The following is a 23,041-nucleotide window of genomic DNA, read 5'->3' on the forward strand; positions in this document are numbered from 1 at the left end:
GCGGATTGATGCTCAACTAAAACCTGCAGAAGGACTTTTTTCCTGGATCGTCCGTCGTGGATCCGCTCAGGATATAAAGAGGTGTTCCCAAACCGAACTTCAAAGAGAACAAACACTTCCATCGGCGATGCAAGAGTGCAGTGTGTGTGTGTGTGTGTGTGTGTGTGTGTGTGCATTACAGAGATATTCTGAGTGTGTGTGTGCCTCCCTGAGGTTCACTACACACCTTACATAACAGATATTTTAGAGTTGCTTGACGCGTTGCTGCTGAACTTCTGACTCCTGATGCAAACGCAGGGAATTGGATTAAAGGCCGTTTGCCGAAAAAGCTGCATCTCTCAAACACGCTGCAGGACAAAAGGCCTCCATGACGTTGTGATGCTGCTGCTTGATCTGGAGAGACGCCGGCGGAGGCTTCAGCACACATCAGGCGTGCAGCTCTCTCAGAGCAGGAAATCTGTTCCAACCGGACAAACATTCTCACTTTGGTGCATCTTTGGTGCCTTTTTTCAGACTAGCAGTAAAAGTGTTTTATAAACTTTGTTAGCTTAGAAATCGACTCCACCCGAGGATCACTGAGAGGCCGCTCGGGCTTTTATAAATCTGATCTAAATTGTTTATGTGTTTTTTAAACTTTTTTTTTGTAATACTAATCTGGGACGTTTCACTAATGTTACTTAACCTGCTAACAAGTGACATGTCTGTTGTGTTTAGAGCGCATGTAGAAATTAAATCTATAAAACTAGTATTTAGAACATGAGGTCGTGCTGCAGCCTCTAGTGGCCAGAATGAGTATTACAACAATAAACACTCTTTTATTTGTATTTATTTATATCCTCACTGAAAGCTTTTATTTTGACACAATCCTGGCTGGATGTCAGCAGCTGATCTGTCATGACGGAGACATTCATTTAAATAATAACATGTTGTTCTGAACACTGGGGACATTAAAGAGGTAAACGATGACATTATCTATAAAGAGCTGGGCTGCAGCACAACAATATGTTTTCTAATCTTGCAGAAGTCCAAACACACACGAGTCCGATCCTGCAAACTGCAACACACGACTTTCACTTTATCCTCACGTCTTCAGTATTAACGGCTGGCGGAGCATCAAGCATCATAACGACCTTTTCGAACTCAAATGTTAATAATACAATAATGAAGATTAATCAGGTTCTCAACACGGCATGGAGCAGAGGTGTGCAGGCATGCACTCTGTACACACACATGTATATATCAATATATATAAAAGCCTTTAAACAGCATTATAAAGATGATACATGTGGAACATCAGCTTTAATTAACTAATGTGGTGAAACCTTCAGGATTACTTGAAGTCAACTTCATGTGAAGTTATCAGGAACATTTTAAAATTGATTTCTGAGCAGAGTCGTGGACGTTTCGTGACACGGCTTCGTATTAAAAAAGATTTAAGACCTTTGCTGTAAAATATAAGTTATGAGGGTCTAAGGACAGAGGGTCTAAGGACAGAGGGTCTGAGGACAGAGGGTTTAAGGACAGAGGATCTAAGGACAGAGGGTCTGAGGACAGAGGGTCTAAGGACAGAGGGTCTAAGGACAGAGGGTCTGAGGACAGAGGGTCTAAGGACAGAGGGTCTGAGGACAGAGGGTCTAAGGACAGAGGGTCTAAGGACAGAGGGTTTAAGGACAGAGGGTTTAAGGACAGAGGGTCTGAGGACATAGGGTGTAAGGACAGAGGGTCTAAGGACAGAGGGTCTGAGGACAGAGGGTCTGAGGACAGAGGGTCTAAGGACAGAGGTTCTAAGGACAGAGGGTTTAAGGACAGAGGGTCTAAGGACAGAGGGTCTGAGGACAGAGGGTCTAAGGACAGAGGGTCTGAGGACAGAGGGTCTAAGGACAGAGGGTGTAAGGACAGAGGGTGTAAGGACAGAGGGTCTGAGAACAGAGGGTGTAAGGACAGAGGGTGTAAGGACAGAGGGGGTCGTATCCTGTACAGTCTGTAAACACTGAGACAAATGTATCATTTGTGATATTGGGCTAAATAAATACATTTGATTTGATTTGCTGTAAAATATAAGTCACTAATATGCTCTGAGACTTGACTCTCTCGGCTGTTTGCTCTCTCAGAACTTCTCAACATCATCCCGACTGATTCTCAGCCGATAATAATATTAAGAAATCCTCACAGCTCTAATCGTGAAGTACAGATTAATGTTAAATCCCAGAAATGAGTTTGTGATGGCTGCGTCAACGGGGAGAAAATGAGTGATTTGACCAGAAAGCAGAAGAAGAGATGACCCCCCCCCCGGAGCTTAAATAATGAATACAAAAAGCATCAATCATTCTGCACTAACCCGACTTCTGTCAACCTCCCCTCCACGTCTCCCTCGTTCTCCCAAACATAATTTTTCTTTTTCTCGTTGTGTTTTTACTCCACGAACAGCTTTCAGGTGACGTCATGAGGCCTGTGGCGTCTTGGAGGTCGGGATTGAGACGATAGTTCTCAGTGAAGATGAAAAGTATTTATATGAAACCAGAAGGAGAACGTTTCTTATGATCTTCAGTCTTTTGGATAAAAAGAGGAATTTAGACTCGTCGGCCTCCGGTTTACGAGTGTCTGTGTGTGTGTGTGTGTGTGTGTGTGTGTGTGTGTGTGTGTGTGCAGCGTCACTCTCGTGTGTGTGCAAAGTCACTCTCGTGTGTGTGTGTGTGTGAAGCGTCACTCTTGTGTGTGTGCAAAGTCACTCTCGTGTGTGTGTGTGTGTGTGTGTGTGTGTGAAGCGTCACTCTCTTGTGTGTGTGCAAAGTCACTCTCGTGTGTGTGTGTGTGTGTGTGTGAAGCATCACTCTCGTGTGTGTGTGTGTGTGTGTGTGTGTGTGTGTGCAGCGTCACTCTCGTGTGTGTGTGCAGCCTGTTAATGCTCGTATGGTGTTGCAGGTGAGACTCTGCAGGTGAACAGGATAAATGATGTAACTAACAGATATCAGCTGTTCTTTTCTGAAATGTTTAAATGTTAATGAGACATTAAGTAAAATATGTGTAACTAAATATGTGCTGATTTTCTACATTTCCAGATAGAAATGTGAACATTGTGCGAAGCTGCAGTGTTAACTAATGAGGATACTAAATAAACAATATATATTTGACTATTACTATAGGAATTTAAAACCATCACATGATTCCAACATCGAGACTAAAATAAATCTTTTGGTAATCGACGTGTTGTTTGAATAGTTTTTTTTGTTAGACGCCTGAAGTACGGTTTGTGTTTCACACAAGCTCAAGATGTTTTCACATTTTGTTCACGCCATCTTTCTGAAGATTGAAAGTGGAGATAAAATGTTTGTTTGCCACATAACTTATTTTCTGCCAATGCAAAGATCCCACTGGCTTTAGAGGAGGCAGCCAAACACGTCATCCCAGCAGTACGCTGAAGAGGAACGATGAAGAGGAACGATGTCAAAAGGGATATTTGCATTTTCTATGAGTCCACGAAATGCTGCAGCAGCACGCTCAGAGGCCGCGGGCGCGAACATGAAAAGTATTTAAACGCACAAGGACGTTGACCCGAGGCCGCGTTCTCCACCGACACGGATCACACGTGTCAGCAGTGATTGTGGGTCGTGGCTGGTTCAAGGACGCTTCGCTCATCACGGCGACACTCGAGGTGCTGGATCTGAGCTCAGAGCGCTCGGCTGATGTTCTGAAACTAACACGCATCATCACCGCTGTTTCTGTTTCTCTGCTCATGTGACACCATTTTAAAACTTTAAAACTGCAGACCAGCTTTATCTTTGTTATCTTTTTATCTTTGTTATCTTTTTTATTTTTTATCTTTGTTATCTTTTATCTTTGTATCTTTGTTATCTTTTTATATTTTTTATCTTTGTTATCTTTTATCTTTGTATCTTTGTTATCTTTTTATCTTTGTTATCTTTTTTATTTTTTATCTTTTAATCTTTTAATCTTTTTTATCTTTGTTATCTTTTTTATCTTTGTTATCTTTTATCTTTTTTATATTTGTTATCTTTGTTATCTTTTTTATCTTTTATCTTTGTTATCTTTTTATCTTTGTTATCTTTTATCTTTGTTATCTTTGTTATCTTTGTTATCTTTTATCTTTGTTATCTTTTTATCTTTGTTATCTTTTTATCTTTTTTATCTTTGTTATCTTTTTTATCTTTGTTATCTTTTTTATCTGTTATCTTTGTCATCTTTGTTATCTTTGTTATCTTTTTATCTTTTTTATCTTTTTTATCTTTGTTATCTTTTTTATCTTTGTTATCTTTGTTATCTTTGTTATCTTTGTTATCTTTTTATCTTTTATCTTTGTTATCTTTTTATCTTTTTTATCTTTTTTATCTTTGTTATCTTTTTTATCTTTGTTATCTTTGTTATCTTTTATCTTTTTTATCTTTGTTATCTTTGTTATCTTTGTTATCTTTTTTATCTTTTATCTTTGTTATCTTTTTATCTTTGTTATCTTTTATCTTTGTTATCTTTTTATCTTTGTTATCTTTTATCTTTGTTATCTTTTTATCTTTGTTATCTTTTATCTTTTTATCTTTGTTATCTTTTTATCTTTGTTATCTTTTTATCTTTTTTATCTTTGTTATCTTTTTTATCTTTTTTATCTTTGTTATCTTTGTTATCTTTGTTATCTTTTTATCTTTTTTATCTTTGTTATCTTTTTTATCTTTGTTATCTTTTATCTTTTTTATCTTTGTTTGCTTTGTTATCTTTGTTATCTTTGTTATCTTTTATCTTTGTTATCTTTTTATCTTTGTTATCTTTTATCTTTGTTATCTTTTTATCTTTGTTATCTTTTTATCTTTTTATCTTTGTTATCTTTTATCTTTGTTATCTTTTTATCTTTTTATCTTTTTTATCTTTTTTATCTTTGTTATCTTTGTTATCTTTGTTATCTTTTTATCTTTGTTATCTTTTTTATCTTTTATCTTTGTTATCTTTTTATCTTTTTTATCTTTGTTATCTTTGTTATCTTTGTTATCTTTTATCTTTTATCTTTTATCTTTTTTATCTTTTTATCTTTGTTATCTTTGTTATCTTTTTTATCTTTTTATCTTTTTTATCTTTTATCTTTGTTATCTTTTTATCTTTGTTATCTTTTTATCTTTGTTATCTTTTTTATCTTTGTTATCTTTGTTATCTTTTATCTTTTTTATCTTTGTTATCTTTGTTATCTTTGTTATCTTTTTTATCTTTTATCTTTGTTATCTTTTTATCTTTGTTATCTTTTATCTTTGTTATCTTTTTATCTTTGTTATCTTTTATCTTTGTTATCTTTTTATCTTTGTTATCTTTTATCTTTTTATCTTTGTTATCTTTTTATCTTTGTTATCTTTTTATCTTTTTTATCTTTGTTATCTTTTTTATCTTTGTTATCTTTGTTATCTTTGTTATCTTTTTATCTTTTTTATCTTTGTTATCTTTTTTATCTTTGTTATCTTTTATCTTTTTTATCTTTGTTTGCTTTGTTATCTTTGTTATCTTTGTTATCTTTTATCTTTGTTATCTTTTTATCTTTGTTATCTTTTATCTTTGTTATCTTTTTATCTTTGTTATCTTTTTATCTTTGTTATCTTTTTATCTTTTTATCTTTTTTATCTTTGTTATCTTTGTTATCTTTGTTATCTTTTTATCTTTGTTATCTTTTTTATCTTTTATCTTTGTTATCTTTTTTATCTTTTTTATCTTTGTTATCTTTTATCTTTTATCTTTTTTATCTTTTTATCTTTGTTATCTTTGTTATCTTTTTTATCTTTTTATCTTTTTTATCTTTTATCTTTGTTATCTTTTTATCTTTGTTATCTTTTTATCTTTGTTATCTTTGTTATCTTTGTTATCTTTGTTATCTTTTTATCTTTGTTATCTTTGTTATCTTTGTTATCTTTTTATCTTTATCTTTTATCTTTTTTATCTTTGTTATCTTTGTTATCTTTTTTATCTTTGTTATCTTTTTATCTTTGTTATCTTTTTTATCTTTTTATCTTTGTTATCTTTTATCTTTTTATCTTTGGTATCTTTTTATCTTTGTTATCTTTTTATCTTTTTTATCTTTGTTATCTTTTTTATCTTTGTTATATTTTTATCTTTGTTATCTTTGTTATCTTTTTCATCTTTTTATCTTTGTTATCTTTTTTATCTTTGTTATCTTTGTTATATTTTTATCTTTGTTATCTTTGTTATCTTTTTCATCTTTTTCATCTTTTTATCTTTGTTATCTTTTTTATCTTTGTTATCTTTTTATCTTTTTATCTTTGTTATCTTTTTATCTTTGTTATCTTTGTTATCTTTTTATCTTTGTTATCTTTGTTATCTTTGTTATCTTTTTATCTTTGTTATCTTTGTTATCTTTGTTATCTTTTTATCTTTGTTATCTTTTTATCTTTGTTATCTTTTTATCTTTGTTATCTTTTTATCTTTGTCATCTTTGTTATCTTTTTATCTTTGTTATCTTTGTTATCTTTTATCTTTTTATCTTTGTGATCTTTTTATCTTTGTTATCTTTTTATCTTTTTTATCTTTGTTATCTTTTTATCTTTGTTATCTTTTTATCTTTGTTATCTTTGTTATCTTTGTTATCTTTTTTATCTTTTATCTTTGTTATCTTTGTTATCTTTTTATCTTTGTTATTTTTATCTTTGTTATCTTTTTATCTTTGTTATCTTTTTATCTTTGTTATCTTTTATCTTTTTTATCTCTGTTATCTTTTTATCTTTGTTATCTTTTTATCTTTTTTATCTTTTATCTTTGTTATCTTTTTATCTTTGTTATCTTTGTTATCTTTTTATCTTTTATCTTTGTTATCTTTGTTATCTTTTTATCTTTGTTATCTTTTTATCTTTGTTATCTTTTTATCTTTGTTATCTTTTTATCTTTGTTATCTTTGTTATCTTTGTTATCTTTTATCTTTTTTATCTCTGTTATCTTTTTATCTTTGTTATCTTTTTATCTTTTTATCTTTTATCTTTGTTATCTTTGTTATCTTTGTTATCTTTGTTATCTTTTTATCTTTTATCTTTGTTATCTTTGTTATCTTTTTATCTTTGTTATCTTTTTATCTTTGTTATCTTTTTATCTTTGTTATCTTTTTATCTTTGTTATCTTTTTTATCTTTTTTATCTTTGTTATCTTTGTTATCTTTTATCTTTTTTATCTTTGTTATCTTTTTATCTTTGTTATCTTTTTATCTTTTTTATCTTTTATCTTTGTTATCTTTTTATCTTTGTTATCTTTTTATCTTTTATCTTTGTTATCTTTTTATCTTTGTTATCTTTTATCTTTTTATCTTTGTGATCTTTTTATCTTTGTTATCTTTTTATCTTTTTTTTCTTTTTTATCTTTGTTATCTTTTTATCTTTGTTATCTTTTTATCTTTGTTATCTTTTTATCTTTTTTATCTTTTATCTTTGTTATCTTTGTTATCTTTTTATCTTTGTTATCTTTTTATCTTTGTTATCTTTGTTATCTTTGTTATCTTTTTATCTTTGTTATCTTTGTTATCTTTTTTATCTTTTTATCTTTGTTATCTTTGTTATCTTTGTTATCTTTGTTATCTTTTATCTTTTTTATCTTTGTTATCTTTTTATCCTTGTTATCTTTTTATCTTTTTTATCTTTTTATCTTTGTTATCTTTGTTATCTTTGTTATCTTTTTATCTTTGTTATCTTTTTATCTTTTATCTTTGTTATCTTTTTATCTTTGTTATCTTTTTATCTTTGTTATCTTTGTTATCTTTTTATCTTTGTTACTTTTTATCTTTGTTATCTTTTTATCTTTGTTATTTATCTTTTTATCTTTGTTATCTTTGTTATCTTTGTTATCTTTTTGTCTTTGTTATCTTTTTATCGTTTTTATCTTTGTTATCTTTTTATCTTTGTTATCTTTTATCTTTATTATCTTTTTATCTTTATTATCTTTTTATCTTTGTTATCTTTTTATCTTTTATCTTTGTTATCTTTTTATCTTTGTTATCTTTGTTATCTTTTTATCTTTGTTATTTATCTTTTTATCTTTGTTATCTTTGTTATCTTTTATCTTTTTATCTTTGGTATATTTTTATCTTTGTTATCTTTTTATCTTTTTTATCTTTGTTATCTTTTTTATCTTTGTTATCTTTTTTATCTTTTTTATCTTTGTTATCTTTGTTATCTTTTTATCTTTGTTATCTTTTTATCTTTTTTATCTTTTATCTTTGTTATCTTTGTTATCTTTTTATCTTTGTTATCTTTTTATCTTTTATCTTTTTTATCTTTGTTATCTTTGTTATATTTTTATCTTTGTTATCTTTTTTATCTTTTTATCTTTGTTATCTTTTTATCTTTGTTATCTTTTTATCTTTTTATCTTTGTTATCTTTTTATCTTTGTTATCTTTGTTATCTTTTTATCTTTGTTATCTTTTTATCTTTGTTATCTTTGTTATCTTTTTATCTTTGTTATCTTTGTTATCTTTTTATCTTTGTTATCTTTTTATCTTTGTTATCTTTGTTATCTTTTTATCTTTGTCATCTTTTTATCTTTGTTATCTTTTTATCTTTGTTATTTTTGTTATCTTTTATCTTTGTTATCTTTTTATCTTTGTTATCTTTTTATCTTTGTTATCTTTTTATCTTTTATCTTTGTTATCTTTTTATCTTTGTTATCTTTTTATCTTTGTTATCTTTTTATCTTTGTTATCTTTGTTATCTTTTTATCTTTGTTATCTTTGTTATCTTTTTATCTTTTTTATCTTTTTTATCTTTGTTATCTTTTTATCTTTTATCTTTGTTATCTTTTTATCTTTGTTATCTTTTATCTTTTTATCTTTGTGATCTTTTTATCTTTGTTATCTTTTTATCTTTTTTATCTTTGTTATCTTTTTATCTTTGTTATCTTTTTATCTTTGTTATCTTTGTTATCTTTGTTATCTTTTTATCTTTTTTATCTTTATTATCTTTTTATCTTTTTTATCTTTTTATCTTTTTTATCTTTTATCTTTGTTATCTTTTTATCTTTGTTATCTTTGTTATCTTTTTATCTTTTTTATCTTTTATCTTTGTTATCTTTTTATCTTTGTTATCTTTGTTATCTTTTTATCTTTGTTATCTTTTTATCTTTTATCTTTGTTATCTTTTTATCTTTGTTATCTTTTTATCTTTGTTATCTTTTTATCTTTGTTATCTTTTTATCTTTGTTACTTTTTATCTTTGTTATCTTTTTATCTTTGTTATTTATCTTTTTATCTTTGTTATCTTTGTTATCTTTTTATCTTTGTTATCTTTTTATCTTTGTTATCTTTTTATCTTTATTATCTTTTTATCTTTTTTATCTTTGTTATCTTTTTATCTTTGTTATCTTTTTATCTTTATTATCTTTTATCTTTGTTATCTTTGTTATCTTTGTTATCTTTTTATCTTTGTTATCTTTTTATCTTTGTTATCTTTTTATCTTTGTTATCTTTTTATCTTTGTTATCTTTTTATCTTTGTTATCTTTTATCTTTTCTTTTATCTTTTTATCTTTGTTATCTTTTTATCTTTGTTATCTTTTTATCTTTGTTATCTTTTATCTTTTTATCTTTGTTATCTTTTTATCTTTGTTATCTTTTTATCTTTGTTATCTTTGTTATCTTTTTATCTTTTTTATCTTTTATCTTTGTTATCTTTTTATCTTTGTTATCTTTTTATCTTTTTTATCTTTGTTATCTTTTATCTTTTTATCTTTGTTATCTTTGTTATCTTTGTTATCTTTTATCTTTTTATCTTTTATCTTTTATCTTTGTTATCTTTTTATCTTTGTTATCTTTGTTATCTTTTTATCTTTGTTATCTTTTTATCTTTTTATCTTTTATCTTTGTTATCTTTGTTATCTTTGTTATCTTTTTATCTTTGTTATCTTTTTATCTTTGTTATCTTTTTATCTTTGTTATCTTTGTTATCTTTTTATCTTTGTTATCTTTTTATCTTTGTTATCTTTTATCTTTATTATCTTTTTATCTTTTTTATCTTTTTATCTTTTTTATCTTTTTATCTTTATTATCTTTTTATCTTTTTAATCTTTTTATCTTTATTATCTTTATATCTTTTTATCTTTGTTATCTTTGTTAATTTTTTATCTTTGTTATCCGTATTATTGTTGGGCAAATAATAAAACAAACATGATAAATAATCATGTTGTCCAAGAGAATTTCTGTCAGATGAAGAATTCAAAAGGACATTTTGAAAAGCAGGGTTAGGGTTTTTAAAACCTATTCATTTAAATTAATTGGCTCATAATTAAAAATCATTCTTATTATATTCTTTATTAATTCTCTAATTATTATTATTTTTCTGTTTTTATTTTCCTTTATATATTTTAGCGTCTGCCCTCAAATGTTTTATTATTTTTATAAGTGCTTTTAGTGTTTAAAGTGTTATTATTATTATTATTATTATTATTATTAATAAAATGTACATAAGGTTGTAGAGAGTGTACTGAATGTGACGCAAACATAACTTTAGTCAGACATAAATATTTAAATAATTGTAAGTAATTTATTAAAGATATTTATGTATTAAGGAAAAATGTACCTTTTCATCAAAGCTGCAGGTAAACAGATTATACTGCAATAATAAATTAAATACTTTAGTGCCATTAAACCTGGATGTTTTATTTTCTAATTTTTTTCAGGTGTGAATAATTAATTAAATAATTAAATAATTAATTTTCATGTAATTAATTGATTTTATTGTATTTTTCTCTTTTGTGGTGGTTGTTTATTTATGTGAAAGGTTTAAGGTGTGAACAAACAAAACACTCAATAAAAATGATTATTATGATGTAATATAACTACATAAACATCTGCTCGTGTGTAACATTTTACACAAATTAATATATCACAATATTAAAAATAAACGTATTTTACTAGCTGGAATACCAAATCTAAATACCCAACATGAGCTCTTCCACTTCGAATGTTCCTGTTGTGTTATTGTTATAACGTTGAGTCTGCAGTTCATACTCACTTGCTGCATGTCCACTCCTCCCTGTGCCACCGAGAACAGAGGGTGGGAGCCGAAGTCCGATGCCTCGAACACCTTCAGCCGCCACACGGACACATAACAACCGTTAGAGCTGCAACCTCCACGACTTATATATATTATATATATATATATTCTACTGCTGCGTTCTTTAATCTGTCGGCTGCCGTTTGGATCATTTCATCCAGAAAAGATTATTTTTTCTCTTCTTTTGTCTTTTATTGTTCACATTTGAATCCCCATCAACCATTGCTCTCTTCTGGTTTCTGTATGCACCGCACTTTTTATCATTATTATTACCCAGAATGCTTTCTGAGGGCTCGGCGGCCATCTTGAAATATGGAATAATGAATGAGTTTTGTCGAGCGACAGTTTCTGAATTAGTTTCTTTTGTTGGGATTCATGTGCGTCGCCATTTACTGTTGTTGATGGTAACAATGATATTTAAAAAATAAAATCCTATATTTATAATAATAATACACGTTATGCTAACATCCTGTTTCTCTCTTTGTCTCGCTCCCACAACGCCACAAATTAGGGGAATTTATTCGCCACAAAAGAGACAAAACAAGTAATAAACAAAGTTAAAGATGAATTTAACTGATAGCATTATTACTATTATTATTATTATTATTATAACATATTCTACAGATATCGAGATTATAGCGTTTTTGTGAATTACTTTTGCCACGATTATCGTGTTGTGAAAATCTAAAATTGAGTCACACACCTAAAGAATGAAAGGCAACACACACACACACACACACACACACACACACACACACACACACTGCACTGTACCCTGAAGTTAAACGTGACCTTGTTTTATTGAATCCTCTTTAGTGTAATAATGATTTTACTTTTGGAGGAGGAGGCGTGACGAGGATTTTAAGTTCGAAGGTTGAAGCTGCAGTTTCACACGTTACACATATTTGTGACGCTTACTGATAACGACACGTCGCAGAGTTCATGCACAAACAGACCAAACACACAGACTGCAGCGACGTGTGACTCTGTGCAGACGGACAGAACAACGACCTCCACGCTGCTGAGCGCCGCAACATTCAACCAATCCGAAGACTTTCAGCCCGGAAAACTTTGCAGAGCTCGAGGTAAAGAACCCACAGGGAGAAGCGTTGATGTTGATCTTCACTTTGTAATACTTTTAATTGGGGCTGAGTCAGGACGAGTCCCAATTTAACTTTCTCACAGCATTAGGAATATCAGGGGAAGCAGAACATCAACATTTAGCATCATATGAATCTGTAACAGCAGCTGAAGTGTTTAAACCTCTGGAGCTGCAGCAGGTGACGCTCTCTGAGCTTTATCTCTGAGCTTCAGGATATAAACAAATACTCATTACCTCTTAAACTATGTCGTCTAAAGTGTCACAAAATTAAAGTTACTTTACTTTTATATTACTTCAATCCCAAATGCAAAAGATAAGAGAAATAAAAATGCTGAAATTCCTCCAATATTTTGTAAGAATTTAAATTTATTTCTACATAATTTTTGAGTTTGTCTTCAATAATAGAAAGTTTAATTTAATGTCATTTATTGGCTATTTCTATAACTGTAAGTTACTTCTTTGTTTTTCTGTAACTGCAACATAATACAGTTATTTGTTGTATCATAATTAGCTGACGCAGTTTCATTTATTGTGTTGCCTGAAAGTTAGCATGATAGCATGCTCTGCTAATGTTACCAGGCTAACATTAGCAGGCTAACATTAGCAGAGGCAGGGAACGCCTTGAGATTGCTTTTAGCTTTGAAAGGCGCTTTATAAATACAATTTATTATTATTATTATAACGTCTGCAGTTCACTAACTAAGTTTGCATTGTTGGCAGTTTTTCCTCTGAATCGAGAGATTAAGTTCAGACGTGTTGGAAGATTAAAAGATTGTGATTCTGGACTACAGAAATAAAGTTGACTTGATGGAAATCAAACCTGTTCTGGAAGGAAATAATTTGTTCACCAATAAATATTCACGTTCTATTTGAAAGTATTCATGACAAAGAAAACTGTTCAAAAATATGTATTGATGTGCAAAGTTGGGTCGAGACTCTTTCATCACTTTCACCGTTTCCTGTTTTTATTGCACACTCTCTGTGTTGTATCTTGTTCTAAACTTTATTTGTTTAGCACTTTTAAAAAGTGCTTCACCACTTTGTAAATGTAGAAATACAGTTTATTATTAGAAATGTCGATGCCACACCGAATCCGTAGCTCGGGCCGAGCTTTATGTGAGACTTTATTATAATAATCCCCATTTTTTAATCTCATTACTTTTTTTTCTGTAACTGCAACATAATACAGTTATACAGTTTGAGTGACTTCCTGTCTCACCTGGTTCCCTGCCAGCAGTACAGTGCCCGGGGCCGGACTTGGTCGGTATGGAATAGTTGCTCCCTTCGGCGGAGACTAAAGAGAAAGATCAAAAAGAGAAAGATCAAAAAGGGAAAAAGAAACTGAACTGAGGAAAAATCAGGTTCATCAGGGACAGAGGACAGTATGTTCTGAACTCCAGGAGAGACTCCTGCAACAATCTGTGACGGGACACAACACACAACCACCAGGGTGACACAAGTAACAACATGTACTACAGAGGGGATTCTGGATCTGTCTTTGTATCACTCCATAAATCACTAAATCCTGTCAACACACAGAACTCTGTGCATCTCCTGCATGTAGTTAGTGTAGCGTGTATAACATGAGCTGTGAGTGACATGTGAACAAAGCCCTCTGCACAAAGCTTCAGAATATAGAGAGGAATGAAAGTGGAAAGTTTGGTGTATGTAAGTGCTGCTGAAGTGGAGACTTCTGCTGAAGAGTGTGAGAAAAAGCTCCTTTAGAGAAAAGCTCCTTTAAAGATATGTATTGTAACATTCATACATGTTGTACACACTACAGGTGAACAGAGTCATACATGTTGTACACACTACAGGTGAACAGGGTCATACATGTTGTACACACTACAGGTGAACAGAGTCATACATGTTGTACACACTACAGGTGAACAGAGTCATACATGTTGTACACACTACAGGTGAACAGAGTCATACATGTTGTACACACTACAGGTGAACAGAGTCATACATGTTGTACACACTACAGGTGAACAGGGTCATACATGTTGTACACACTACAGGTGAACAGAGTCATACATGTTGTACACACTACAGGTGAACAGAGTCATACATGTTGTACACACTACAGGTGAACAGAGTCATACATGTTGTACACACTACAGGTGAACAGAGTCATACATGTTGTACACACTACAGGTGAACAGAGTCATACATGTTGTACACACTACAGGTGAACAGAGTCATACATGTTGTACACACTACAGGTGAACAGAGTCATACATGTTGTACACACTACAGGTGAACAGAGTCATACATGTTGTACACACTACAGGTGAACAGAGTCATACATGTTGTACACACTACAGGTGAACAGGGTCATACATGTTGTACACACTACAGGTGAACAGGGTCATACATGTTGTACACACTACAGGTGAACAGAGTCATACATGTTGTACACACTATAGGTGAACAGAGTCATACATGTTGTACACACTACAGGTGAACAGAGTCATACATGTTGTACACACTACAGGTGAACAGAGTCATACATGTTGTACACACTACAGGTGAACAGAGTCATACATGTTGTACACACTACAGGTGAACAGGGTCATACATGTTGTACACACTACAGGTGAACAGAGTCATACATGTTGTACACACTACAGGTGAACAGAGTCATACATGTTGTACACACTACAGGTGAACAGGGTCATACATGTTGTACACACTACAGGTGAACAGAGTCATACATGTTGTACACACTACAGGTGAACAGAGTCATACATGTTGTACACACTACAGGTGAACAGAGTCATACATGTTGTACACACTACAGGTGAACAGAGTCATACATGTTGTACACACTACAGGTGAACAGGGTCATACATGTTGTACACACTACAGGTGAACAGAGTCATACATGTTGTACACACTACAGGTGAACAGAGTCATACATGTTGTACACACTACAGGTGAACAGAGTCATACATGTTGTACACACTACAGGTGAACAGAGTCATACATGTTGTACACACTACAGGTGAACAGAGTCATACATGTTGTACACACTACAGGTGAACAGAGTCATACATTTTGTACACCCTACAGGTGAACAGAGTCATACATGTTGTACACACTACAGGTGAACAGAGTCAAACATGTTGTACACACTACAGGTGAACAGGGTCATACATGTTGTACACACTACAGGTGAACAGAGTCATACATGTTGTACACACTACAGGTGAACAGAGTCATACATGTTGTACACACTACAGGTGAACAGAGTCATACATGTTGTACACACTACAGGTGAACAGAGTCATACATGTTGTACACACTACAGGTGAACAGAGTCATACATGTTGTACACACTACAGGTGAACAGAGTCATACATGTTGTACACACTACAGGTGAACAGGGTCATACATGTTGTACACACTACAGGTGAACAGGGTCATACATGTTGTACACACTACAGGTGAACAGAGTCATACATGTTGTACACACTACAGGTGAACAGGGTCATACATGTTGTACACACTACAGGTGAACAGAGTCAAACATGTAACTAACAGATATCATGAAGCTTCCCCACTTCATGACTCACATCAACACAACTTTATATTACAAGTTTTCTGACATGTTTAAATATCAGGATCAGCCTGTATCACATCCCAGCATGCATTGGGAGGAAGGCAGGTAGATCAAAAGATTTCTTACTTGAGATCAAACAAAGTACGAACGACAAGTCAACTGTGAGTGAGTGCAGCTTGAAGGAGTTTAGTTGAGGTCAGCAGTTTTGATTTCTTTTATTTCCTGCGCTCCTCTTTTCTTATCGCAGATTAAGATGCTCAGAATACCAATGAGCTCCAGCAGCCTTTGATTTCACTGTTTCCGCGTCTAATCTCTACGACGTAGCTCAACTTAATGACTGCTGTATTAATTATAAGACAATCAGACTCAGTGTTCTGTGTGGAAGATTACTGGAGAGCTGGAATCTCGTAGAAACACTTTCATGAGATGTGCTCACACACAAGTGATGCTTTGGATTTGTTGGATAAAACACGAGTTCATAAAACAATCACGTCTGCAGCTCGTCTTTGAATCAGGATTGCATCATGTTTGTGTCTCTGATAGAATAATAATACAAAACTCCTTGAAGTTATGTTTCTTTAACGTCCTGAATAATTAAGTGCAGAACAGAGAGAAGAGCGAAGACACATCCCACACTGAGATGACGACACGAGAGAATCTCGTTATATATATATATATATATAATAAGATATAGTATATAAGAAGAGAAGAGGAGAAGAAGAGAAGAGGAGAAGAAGAGAAGAAGAAGAAGATGAGAAGAAGAGAAGAGGAGAAGAGGAGAGAAGAAGAGAAGAGGAGAACAAGAGGAGGAGAAGAGGAGAGGAGGAGAAGAGGAGAGGAGGAGAGAGAGAGAGGAGAGAGAGAGGACGAGAGACAGAGAAGAGTAGGGAGAGAAGAGAGAGAGAGAGAGAGGAGAGGAGAGAAAACAAGGAGAGGAGGAGAGGAGAGGAGGAGAGGAGAGGAGGGGAGAGAGAGATGAGAGAGAGAGAGACGAGAGACATAGAAGAGGAGGGAGAGAAGAGGAGAGAGAGAGATATAGAGATAGGAGAGAGAGAAGATGAGAAGAATATAATATTGTATATAATATATATATAATATTATATATATATTATATATAATATTATATTATTATAATATTATATTATTATAATATTATATATATATATATATATAAATATATAATATTATGTATATATTATATTATTATATTATTATATATATAGATATAAATAAATATATAATATTATGTATATATTATATTATTATAATATTATATATATAGATATAAATGTCAGCGTGCATCCAGTAAAGTTTGTTTCCTTGTTGTTATTCTAAGTGTCTGACAACATGATGGAGCAGAACGACACAAACAAGATGCTTGTGTCACACACACACACACACACACACGCACACGCACACACACACACACACACACACACACACACACACACACACACACACACACGTACCTCGAGGATTACGGTGCAGATGAGTTTAACACACTGGATAATGGCGTCCTGGCTCCCCGATATCGTCACCTCTCTCTCTGTGGAGTTAGGGAGGAGGTCACCTGCCACCTGCACCTGGGCACCTGTCGTCTGCACACACACACACACACACACACACACACACACACACACACACAGTTGTAAATGTACTTAGTTACTTTTCTTTTCTTGTAAACATAAAAATATTTCTCCTGTAATCTGTTTCTTGCAATGGAAGTCAGGGGTGAACGAGGGACGCCGGATGTTCAGGACGATGTCATAACAAAAGTCTCACCTCTCGGATCTCTTTGATCTTGGAGCCGCCCTTGCCGATGAGCGAGCCGCACTGGCTGGCCGGGATGACGAGCCGCAGGGTGACGGGAGGCTTACTGGTCACTGTGCCGTTAGCCACCAGAGCTGAGAGATCCTGAGACACAAACATGTGAAGCTTTAAAAACAGTCGGTTTAATAAGTTCACATGAATAAATACTGAGAGCTGCACGTCTGAAGAAGACTTTTAAATGTCTATGAGAAGGTACAGAAGAAGAAGAAGAAGAAGAAGAAGAAGAAGAAGAAGAAGAAGAAGAAGAAGAAGAAGAAGAAGAAGAAGGAGAAGAAAAGGAGGAACATCTCAGAGCAGGAAGACCTTCAGAAGGTTTTACTTCACTGGGATCAATGGACCGTCAGTAGTTCTTTAATAATCCAGTCATTAGAATCACTTTAAAAACATAAAACAATCTACACTTAATGATATTTATGCATATTTTCATGTTCCTCATATTTTCCGTGGACTCTGAACACGTTGTGACGCAGCAGATGTAACTGCTCACGTGCGTCTGTGTCAGAACCTGCTCCCACGTCACAGGTCAGAGTCACAATCACAGCTTCCTGTCTGACACATATTCTAAAAATAGAGTCTAAAATACGTCCACAGCAGCGCTTCACTTCCTGCTTCCTGTCTGAAAACATCAGAACTTTCCCTTTCATTTAAATATCTTGGATTTATTCTCCCAGTGAATCAAAGGCGTCTGAAGTGAGATCCGGTTTTTAATCAGTGTTGAGCTGAAATCCTGCTGTTCCATCGTGCAGGTGCTCCCCTCTCTCACCCCCCCACATCACCTCCCCTCAACTAACACTCTTCCATCTCCTAAACTTCTGCTCTTTTATTGTCATTAGTGAGAGGAGCCTCTCCCTCGTTTTAATTGCGTGCCCTCTTTCCCCTTCAGCAGCTCTTCCTGTCGTCTTTCTTTTATTTCCTAACTTTCTCCCCCGTTCCTCATTACATGCTTAAATCCCTCCCTTTCCTCTCCCCCTCCCTCCCCCTTTAATTAACTCAGGTCATAAATAGCGGCCTAAATCACCTGGTCTTAATGTGATTGCTCCAATAAATTAGGCTGCGTTGGACTGGAGGCGACGCTGCGTCTCAAATGTAAATATCAGCGCCGTCCCGTCTGAGCTGCCCGTCAGAGGAGCGTGAGCTGAATACACGTCTGAAGGAACATCGATTTACATCTCGCACAGAAGCTTTCTTTCCATCCTGTTTTCCTGTGTTCTCGTCACAGTAATTGACAGGCGGCGCCGTCCCACATGCAGAAACCGCTTGATGACGGAGATGAAGGCTGAGAGATGTTCTCTGAGGGTGGAGATCTCAGTGTGTGTGTGTGTGTCTGCTGACATTCAGTGTGTGTGTGAGGGTTTGAGAAGAAGAGGAAAGAAGAGAAATGACTCTTTAATCCTCTAATGCTCTTTTAATTTCTCTCCAGTGTCTCCTGCTTCAGTTCTTCCTCCTTTCCTTAACGCATCTCACATTTCACAGCTGTTCTCATGTCTTTAGATAAATATCTTCCTTCTGCGACTTTCAGAGTCCTTTCATTAGTTTCTGCATTTTCTTCTAAATTCTCTGTTCATTTCTCAAATGTTTCTCATTATTTTCTTGATTAATCGTTTGGACTATAAAATGTAAGGAATATAAATGTCCTGTAAAAGCACCTAAAACTCTGAGTTTCACTGAGTTTCACTGAGTTTCACTGAGTTTCACTGAGTTTCACTGAGTTTCTCTGTGTTTCTCTGAGTTTCTCTGAGTTTCACTGAGTTTCACTGAGTTTCTCTGTGTTTCTCTGAGTTTCACTGAGTTTCACTGAGTTTCACTGAGTTTCACTGAGTTTCTCTGTGTTTCTCTGAGTTTCTCTGAGTTTCACTGAGTTTCACTGAGTTTCTCTGAGTTTCACTGAGTTTCACTGAGTTTCTCTGAGTTTCACTGAGTTTCACTGAGTTTCACTGAGTTTCTCTGTGTTTCTCTGTGTTTCACTGAGTTTCTCTGTGTTTCTCTGTGTTTCTCTGAGTTTCTCTGAGTTTCTCTGTGTTTCACTGAGTTTCACTGAGTTTCACTGAGTTTCACTTTGTTTCACTGAGTTTCTCTGTGTTTCTCTGTGTTTCACTGAGTTTCTCTGAGTTTCACTGAGTTTCACTGAGTTTCACTGAGTTTCTCTGTGTTTCACTGAGTTTCTCTGTGTTTCTCTGTGTTTCACTGAGTTTCTCTGAGTTTCACTGAGTTTCACTGAGTTTCACTGAGTTTCTCTGTGTTTCTCTGAGTTTCTCTGAGTTTCACTGAGTTTCACTGAGTTTCTCTGTGTTTCTCTGAGTTTCACTGAGTTTCACTGAGTTTCACTGAGTTTCACTGAGTTTCTCTGAGTTTCACTGAGTTTCACTGAGTTTCACTGAGTTTCTCTGTGTTTCTCTGTGTTTCACTGAGTTTCTCTGTGTTTCTCTGTGTTTCTCTGAGTTTCTCTGAGTTTCTCTGTGTTTCACTGAGTTTCACTGAGTTTCACTGAGTTTCACTTTGTTTCACTGAGTTTCTCTGTGTTTCTCTGTGTTTCACTGAGTTTCTCTGAGTTTCACTGAGTTTCACTGAGTTTCACTGAGTTTCTCTGTGTTTCACTGAGTTTCACTGAGTTTCACTGAGTTTCTCTGTGTTTCTCTGTGTTTCACTGAGTTTCTCTGAGTTTCACTGAGTTTCACTGAGTTTCTCTGTGTTTCACTGAGTTTCTCTGTGTTTCTGTGTTTCTCTGAGTTTCTCTGAGTTTCACTGAGTTTCACTGAGTTTCACTTTGTTTCACTGAGTTTCTCTGTGTTTCTCTGAGTTTCACTGAGTTTCACTTTGTTTCACTGAGTTTCACTGTGTTTCTCTGTGTTTCACTGCGTTTCACTGAGTTTCACTGTGTTTCTCTGTGTTTCACTGCGTTTCACTGAGTTTCACTGTGTTTCTCTGTGTTTCACTGTGTTTCTCTGTGTTTCACTGAGTTTCACTGAGTTTCACTGAGTTTCACTGAGTTTCTCTGTGTTTCACTGAGTTTCACTGAGTTTCTCTGTGTTTCACTGAGTTTCTCTGTGTTTCACTGAGTTTCACTGAGTTTCACTGAGTTTCACTGAGTTTCACTGAGTTTCACTGAGTTTCTCTGTGTTTCACTGAGTTTCTCTGAGTTTCACTGCGTTTCCGAAGGATTGTGATGCAGAACCTGCAAGAAGCCTTGAATCAGATTAAATGAAGTTCGTACTGAACAACAGATTGTCTCACCTCACACAGCACGCCCTCTCATGTTGATGCTGAGTCGATATATTGTGCAGCACCTGAACCTAAATCTCTTCCTAACAGAACCGAGTAGTTTGTGTTTAAATTCACAACGTTAACGTGTTTAAAACTGCGGCCGTGTGTGACGAATTGAGAATGAGTCGTTATATGAAACACGGAAAGCTTGAAATGTGCAGACATGACACGCACAAAGTCCTTAGAAGTGTGGAGCTGTTTACACGCCTTCACATGGATCACGTCGCTTGTTTTGTCTAAATATATTCCGCTGGATATCAGAGAGAAGCTGTGGAGAATATAAAAGGTAGAGACGAGAGAACTCTTCAGCAGGACAAAGACTTTAAGACGTCTGTCGGTCTCATGGCTGCTGCGGCACTCTTTATTTAATCCTTTGATCACACTTCTTTATAATCTCTCTTCTCATTAACTTCATACAGCACCGACTCTTTCCTCATCTCAGTATCTCTCAGTCTTCCTCATCCTCCCTCTCTTTATCCTCTTCCCTCCATCTCTCTGAGCAGATCATCTTCTCCTCTCTAAATCTTCCTCCCTCCACTCCTCACATTTACGTCCATCTTGTTTTCTTCCATTACGATCACTAAGATTTAAACACCAGCAGGATTTAACGTCTGACAACAAGACGCTCCAATTCTCCAAAACTCTTTTTTAGTGCAATCGGCCGACATGGAGCAAAGTTGATTCTCTTTAAGTAAATCAGAAACAACTCATTAACATCCGTCTTCCCATGGAGACGCTGCAGCTTTTACACCTCCATGTTCAGATGATCAGGTTCTGGTCCTTTGATCTTTATATTTCATTATGAAAGATACTCTGCAGTTATTCGTCAGCTTAATAATTAAAATGAAACACAAAGGAATAAAAGCCGTACATGCAGCGTTTTATTTAAATATCACTAATGCAACAAATATTTAAAAACACATTGTTGTGCAATTTGTCCCAATTGTTTAATCGTCGTCGTCGGGGTTATTACAGACTTCACTGTTGTCTGTTTTTACGGCTGCACATTTCCATCAAATAGAAATATTCTGGATGAATAAAACATCATGTTTCACATTTTAATTAAATAAATGTGTCGTTAAGATTTAAAGTTCCACCTTCTATGAATGTAATGAACTAACATTTCTTTGAGACTCCAGACGTATTTAAATGATGGATTGACAATGAAATTCCACAAAGCTGCAAATAAAGGACAGATGGAGAGACACACTCGTGTGTGTGTGTGTGTGTGTGTGTGTGTGTGTGTGTGTGTGTGTGTGTGTGTGTGTGTGAGGTCAGACAACCACATTAGACATATAATAAATGGCTCCCTGGCAGAGAGCAGCCATGTTGCAGAGGAAGTAAAGGTTAGACACTTCACTCTGGGGAACACCACTGGGAGCTCAGAGTTATGTGTGTGTGTGTGTGTGTGTGTGTGTGTGTGTACCTCCTCCAGTTTGAACGTGATCATGGTGAAGGCTCTGAACACGCAGTCTGTCTGCCCCGTGATGGTGATGATCCTCTCTGGACAGGAGCCCTCTGAGATGTTGATCCTCGCGCTGCTCTGTGGGGCCAGAGAGGGAGGATCAAGGGAGCGAGGGGACGGGGGTTGTATTTTGGGGGGAGGGAAAGGGTGAGGTAAGAAAAGGGAGAAGGCAACGGGATGATGCAAGGGATGGGATATGAGGAAAAACATCAGGAAGGAGGGGAGGCAAGTGGGGAGGTGAGTGAGGGAGGGAAGATGGAGGTTAATGGAGGGAGGAGAGGGGGGGGGGGGCACAGGAGAGAAGAAACAAATTAGTGGGGGGGAGGGATATGTGGGCCGAGAAAGAGTAGAGGAGGAGAACTGGCCACACGGCTCCCCGCTCCCTAAAGGAGATTCACCTGTGACGCACGAGGAGAGAGGGATTACTGGAAGAGGGAGGAGAGAGGGAGGCAGGCGGGGGGAGAGCGATGACACAAAGTAGAGAGGGGCAGAGCAATGAGACAAAGTAGAGAGGGGGGAGAGCAATGAGACGAGGTAGAGAGGGAGAAAGGGGGAGAGCAATGAGACAAGGTAGAGAGGGGGAGAGCAATGAGACAAGGTAGAGAGGGGGAGAGCAATGAGACAAGGTAGAGAGGGGGAAAGGGGGAGAGCAATGAGACAAGGTAGAGAGGGGGAGAGCAATGAGACGAGGTAGAGAGGGGGAAAGGGGGGAGAGCAATGAGACAAGGTAGAGAGGGGGAGAGCGATGACACAAAGTAGAGAGGGGGAGAGCAATGAGACAAGGT

General features: G+C 34.5%; 1 protein-coding gene across 4 annotated transcripts in view; it reads right to left on the reverse strand.

Annotated features, from left to right (window-relative positions):
• Nucleotides 1–22,701, reverse strand: part of LOC115005722 (poly(rC)-binding protein 3-like) — a 50,742-nt gene extending 28,041 nt beyond the window's left edge. For 3 of the 4 annotated variants that reach the window (XM_029427672.1, XM_029427673.1, XM_029427675.1), the window contains exons 1-6: nucleotides 22,655–22,701; nucleotides 22,218–22,334; nucleotides 17,483–17,614; nucleotides 17,170–17,298; nucleotides 13,355–13,429; nucleotides 10,992–11,063 (exon numbers count right to left, since the gene is read on the reverse strand). In XM_029427672.1, coding sequence (XP_029283532.1) covers nucleotides 10,992–11,063; nucleotides 13,355–13,429; nucleotides 17,170–17,298; nucleotides 17,483–17,614; nucleotides 22,218–22,241 — 432 coding nt within the window. In that variant the 5' untranslated portion in view covers nucleotides 22,242–22,334; nucleotides 22,655–22,701. The remainder of the gene's footprint in view (nucleotides 1–10,991; nucleotides 11,064–13,354; nucleotides 13,430–17,169; nucleotides 17,299–17,482; nucleotides 17,615–22,217; nucleotides 22,335–22,654) is intronic. The other variant, XM_029427674.1, reaches the window with a different exon arrangement.
• Nucleotides 22,702–23,041: the final 340 nt, after the last annotated feature.

This window comes from Cottoperca gobio, unplaced genomic scaffold, assembly GCF_900634415.1.
Source record: "Cottoperca gobio unplaced genomic scaffold, fCotGob3.1 fCotGob3_354arrow_ctg1, whole genome shotgun sequence".
Lineage (NCBI taxonomy): Eukaryota > Metazoa > Chordata > Actinopteri > Perciformes > Bovichtidae > Cottoperca > Cottoperca gobio.